General features: G+C 46.4%; 1 protein-coding gene across 1 annotated transcript; it reads left to right on the top strand.

Annotated features, from left to right (window-relative positions):
* The first annotated feature begins 3062 nt into the window (after positions 1 to 3062).
* GPR12 (G protein-coupled receptor 12) lies at positions 3063 to 4197 on the top strand. Its single transcript, XM_065730356.1, has one exon. It carries the CDS (start codon positions 3063 to 3065, stop codon positions 4044 to 4046), a length of 984 nt encoding a protein of 327 aa, XP_065586428.1. The 3' UTR covers positions 4047 to 4197.
* Positions 4198 to 4796: the final 599 nt, after the last annotated feature.

The raw sequence follows: 4796 nt of genomic DNA, 5'->3' as shown, positions 1-4796 counted from the left end.
CATAGGCTATAGTTAGCCCTAGAGTTATTAAAGTCATTTTCTTGCTCTTTTTGAAACAGTAATTACTCTAGAGATTTCTGTAGCTTATAGTTTAAATGCCAAGTTCAACCATTTGATCGGTATATGCCTGTAAGTTAGAAAACACTTCAATAAAGTGCTCATTATTTGAGATAGGGTATTGCAAAAGAAAATGCATCAATGAACATATCCCTTATAAATTTCTGTAGTTCTGCAATCACATGGAAATTCAGCATAAGTTCTTATCAATATGACTAACAGTACAACTATAGTAAAATATTTGAGCCCAACGATGTATTCCATGTACATGCTGCTCTTCAGCAAACACCAGTGGATGTTTGGATAGTGTGGGAAGGCCAAAAGTTAATGTCTAAAAGAGGATGGCAGAAATGACTGCATTTAGAGCTTTGTAGGTTAGTTAGAATTCACTGTTTTGAAGGGAAAAATAAGTGCATTTAGCTAGGGATTTAAACAGAAGGGCATCACAGTTAGATGGATTGAAGTGGAGCATCACTTTCCTAAAGGTAATAATTAATTCTTGAACAACATGGTGGATCTGTCATGAATTGCTGAGACAGTTTCCCCTGATACAAAAGAAGTCAAACCCTTCAATTTATCTAGCCACCAAGCAAATTCACAGTTAAAGATCTTTCCCTGAACATCATGCCACAGAAAGCAGTCAATAAACTGTAACTCCAGTGTTTCTGCATAAGAAGAGCAACTCGTTGGACAACCCCTCCATCCAATCTCATTACAGCTAATTTTGCTGCTATTTACTTCAGTACATCCCACTTTGATAATTTTTTAAATGACATTTGTGAGTTTAATAAGAGCTTCAGGTGTACAGCGTTCAGATTATGAATGTGTGCAGCTCTCACATCTCTCACATCTCTCTCTTTTGCAGCATGATTGCCATATAGGTTACATAGTTGGTTAAGAAAATCATGGAAGTATTGCCGCCAGTAGTTGCCAGTTCCAGCATTCATGTGTGATAACCCTTAAGCGTCGTTACCACAATTTCCCCCAAGGTGCAAGCTTCAACATTTAAATCATCATATACATATTGCAGGAGCATAGACAGGTTTCTGACAGAGAAGTTGGTTGTCTCAGCTATTATAACCAAATGCACTTTTCAGAAATGTCCTCAGAATTTATCAGTGCACCTTGAATCATTTTCAGCTTTGAGATATTACTCTGCCAGCAAACATAGCAACCAAATATAGCTGGAAGCCAGCCTTTCCACCTAAGCACGTTCAGTATGACTCACAGTACAAACTTCTGCCATGATAACATACACCTTTTAGTATTTTTATTATGCATGTCTTGTTTTCTGTTTTAAAAAGCCTGCGAAGCGAGCATACAACCAACGTCCTCTGTGGTCCTTTGAAGAACTTTGGGTATTTTGTGGTGGCCTAAAGAAGCTCACTGCGTATCACACTCATCTCAAGCTTTACTCACAGTTCATAATCAGAGAGTGGCATGAAAGCACCTGTAGATGTAACAAAATATAGATGAAAAATGCACAAAAGCGTAAACAAAGTGCACTGTGCCCAGCTTCAGAATAATCCAGCCATGACAAATGAAAAAAAAAAAAGAGGCAAAAAAAGTTATTTAATGTATGCATGCAGAAGTAAATAACTATGCTTTGTTAAAGCAGGAAAGAGACACAGTAGTTGGGAAAAAAAAAAAGCAGATGTACATGAAGGGAAACACGGCCCCAAGTCTGACAATTTTGAAGATCCCAAATACTGAACCAATTATCAGACAGGAAGGAATAGAGCCCTCTGACAGAGGATGCCTCATCCTAGCCATGGCTATTGAGAGCAGTTGGCACCCAAGTGAGAAGAGATGGCTTTCAAATATCTAAGACCATCTTGTTCTTTTACCTGAAGAGAACAAACTGTGAGTTACAAGGAAGTTTCCCTTGCTATCATGACCTGTAAAGAAATGAAAATCAATTGCTGAAATTTGGAGTACATTTTTTTATTCTGGCTTTTGCCCATGTAGAACTTTCATTTCATAAAGACGTCTTCCTGAAAGGTATGAAGAGGAAATCATTGGTGCTGGATGTGTTGTTCCATTGCTTAATTATCTCACTATTAAATGTGCTTGATGTTGAATCTCAAACCTTGGCTTCCATGCCTTACATCCTTTTCCACTAGAGGCATATCAAATAGAGGTGAAAGAATGCTGTAATCCAGTCATGTCTCGATTCGCTTCTAGAGAAACCGAAAAGAGCAACTATATAAATCCTTCACTGCAAGGCAATTTCTCAGATCTTCAATGCCATGTCTGTGAGTCTTCTCTCTTCTTTCTCAGTACGTTTAAAGTATACATATATATATGTGTGTGTGTGTATATAAATGAATATCCCAGAGCCCTCGCTGGTACAGCTCTGCGCAGGGAGGCACCTGCGCGGGCACGAGGCGAACCCCCACTCCCTCACGGCGCCCACGTGGCCGCGCGCGCCGCCTCCCCCTCTCCTCTCCTCACCAGAACGGCTGCGCGCGCAGAGCGAGGGGAGTGGGGGGGGGCGGCGAGCGCGCGCACCTGCGCTGCGCCCTCGGCCCCTCGCGCCGAGCGGTGGAGGGCGGCCGCCTCCGAGGCACCGTGCGAGCGTCGTCCTTCGCCGGAGCACAGGTGTGCGCGCGCCGGGGGGGCTGCTTGGGGGTTGCGGTGCCCGCGCGGAGTTAGCGAGCCCTCGGAGGACCTTCCCCCAACCCCCCCATCCCCGCTCCCAACACGCGCACCCCGGGCGGGGCTTCCCTCGATGGGGGTCGGGGGAGGACCGCCGTCCCCTCACCCGTAGCGCTGAGCGGTGCTCGGAGGCGGGGGCCGTGCCGCGCCGTGCCGCGTTGTGTTGGCTTTCCGTCAGCGGTGCTCAGGCAGCTCTGGGTGCCCGTTTCCCCCCTCGCCCCCCCATATCTGTGGTGCCGTTTATGTAACAAGTGCCCGCGCTGCAGGCGGTGCCGCCGCGCTCTCGGGGTGCTGCTGCTGCTGCGGGCGGTAAAAGCGTGTGTTTCTCTTGAAGAACCGCGGTTACAATGAATGAAGAGCCGACGCTCAGCGCGAGCTGGCTGCCCCAGGAGCGCGCAGAAGCCGAGAATGCCTCGGGCTCCTCCCTGGTTCCCGTGCTAGAGCCGGGGCTCTGGGTGAACCCCTGGGACGTTGTCCTGTGCACCTCGGGGACCCTTATCTCCTGCGAGAATGCCGTGGTGGTGCTTATCATTGCCCATAACCCCGGGCTCCGCGCGCCCATGTTCCTGCTGATCGGCAGCCTGGCGCTGGCGGACCTCCTGGCGGGGGTCGGACTCATCGCCCATTTCGTGTTCGCGTACCTGCTGCGGTCAGAAGCCACGAAGCTGGTGACGGTGGGACTGATTGTCGCCTCTTTCTCAGCGTCCGTCGGCAGCTTGCTGGCTATCACCGTCGATCGGTACCTCTCCCTGTATTACGCTTTGACTTACAATTCCGAGAGGACCGTCACTTTTACCTATGTCATGCTGATGTTGCTCTGGGGAGCGGCGATCTGTATCGGACTGCTGCCTGTGATGGGCTGGAACTGCCTCAGAGATGAATCCACCTGCAGTGTTATCAGACCGCTCACTAAAAATAACGCGGCGGTCCTCTCGGTCTCGTTCTTGCTTATGTTTGCCCTCATGCTGCAGCTCTACATTCAGATCTGTAAAATCGTGATGCGCCATGCCCATCAGATTGCCTTGCAACACCATTTCCTGGCCACTTCCCACTATGTGACCACCCGAAAAGGAGTGTCTACTTTGGCCATTATTTTGGGGACTTTTGCTGCTTGCTGGATGCCTTTTACGCTCTATTCTTTAATAGCAGATTACACCTATCCTTCTATATACACCTATGCCACCCTCCTGCCAGCTACCTACAATTCCATCATCAACCCTGTCATATATGCTTTTAGAAACCAGGAGATACAGAAAGCGCTGTGGCTCGTCTGCTGTGGCTGCATTCCTTCTAACCTGTTTCAGAGAGCGAGATCGCCCAGCGATGTCTGACTGGCAGGACGCTCCTTAACACCTTACTTCCCAGCCATCCTTGTGACCGTGTCCTTGGTTTAGGTGCATTCATTAAGCGACGTGCGGTGGGGTGGGTTCAGAAGCACAGAATGTGCTGACCTCCTGTAGACAGCAAACCCCAGTGACCAAAATGAAGTGAGCGGTTTAAAAGGGAGATCTTCAAAATCATCCGTGTTACTGCAGATTTATAATGTTGCTCAGGGTCTTTTTGTTATAAATATATAACCCAGACTTTGCCATGCTTGCCACGGTTTTACATTAAGTTTGCTAATTAAAAATGGATTTAAACAGCATACCTCATTTGAAATTGTTTATGTGACTGAGTTCAGCCATACTGCATGTTACAGTCTGTCATCAGAATGTTTTCCCTTTTAATTCTTACTAGAACAGTAAAAAAAATATATAGAAGAAGGAAAAAAAAGACATCGTCCTGTTACCACAAACCCATTTTTATATCATCAGAATACTCTTCAAAATAATGGCCAACTGTACTGATTTGTATAGTATTTATTGTGATAATCTCAGTGCAATGACTTTGCTGTAAGTGAGGAAGTACTTGTGTAGCTTTTATTTTATGTCTCGGCATGAATTAGGTTGATCATCATTTTTAAAGAGTTTGCTGTTCTCTACCAAGTTCTGGCTGGATATTGAAACAGAAGGAAGGCTTTGCCTTCCTACTCAGAAGTTAGGCCTATGTTCTCTTAGATATGGGACATCAGGCCTCGTTAT

The sequence above is a fragment of the Cyrtonyx montezumae genome, unplaced genomic scaffold, assembly GCF_038088225.1.
Source record: "Cyrtonyx montezumae isolate F1298 unplaced genomic scaffold, pur_monq_1.0 scaffold_12, whole genome shotgun sequence".
NCBI lineage: Eukaryota > Metazoa > Chordata > Aves > Galliformes > Odontophoridae > Cyrtonyx > Cyrtonyx montezumae.
Note: the sequence above shows the minus strand (reverse complement) of the source record. Positions and strands in the feature narration are given on the sequence as shown.

Bases quoted from the DNA above. Each gene is read 5' to 3' on its own strand.
- GPR12 (XM_065730356.1), top strand. From the start codon at position 3,063: ATGAATGAAGAGCCGACGCTCAGCGCGAGCTGGCTGCCCCAGGAGCGC.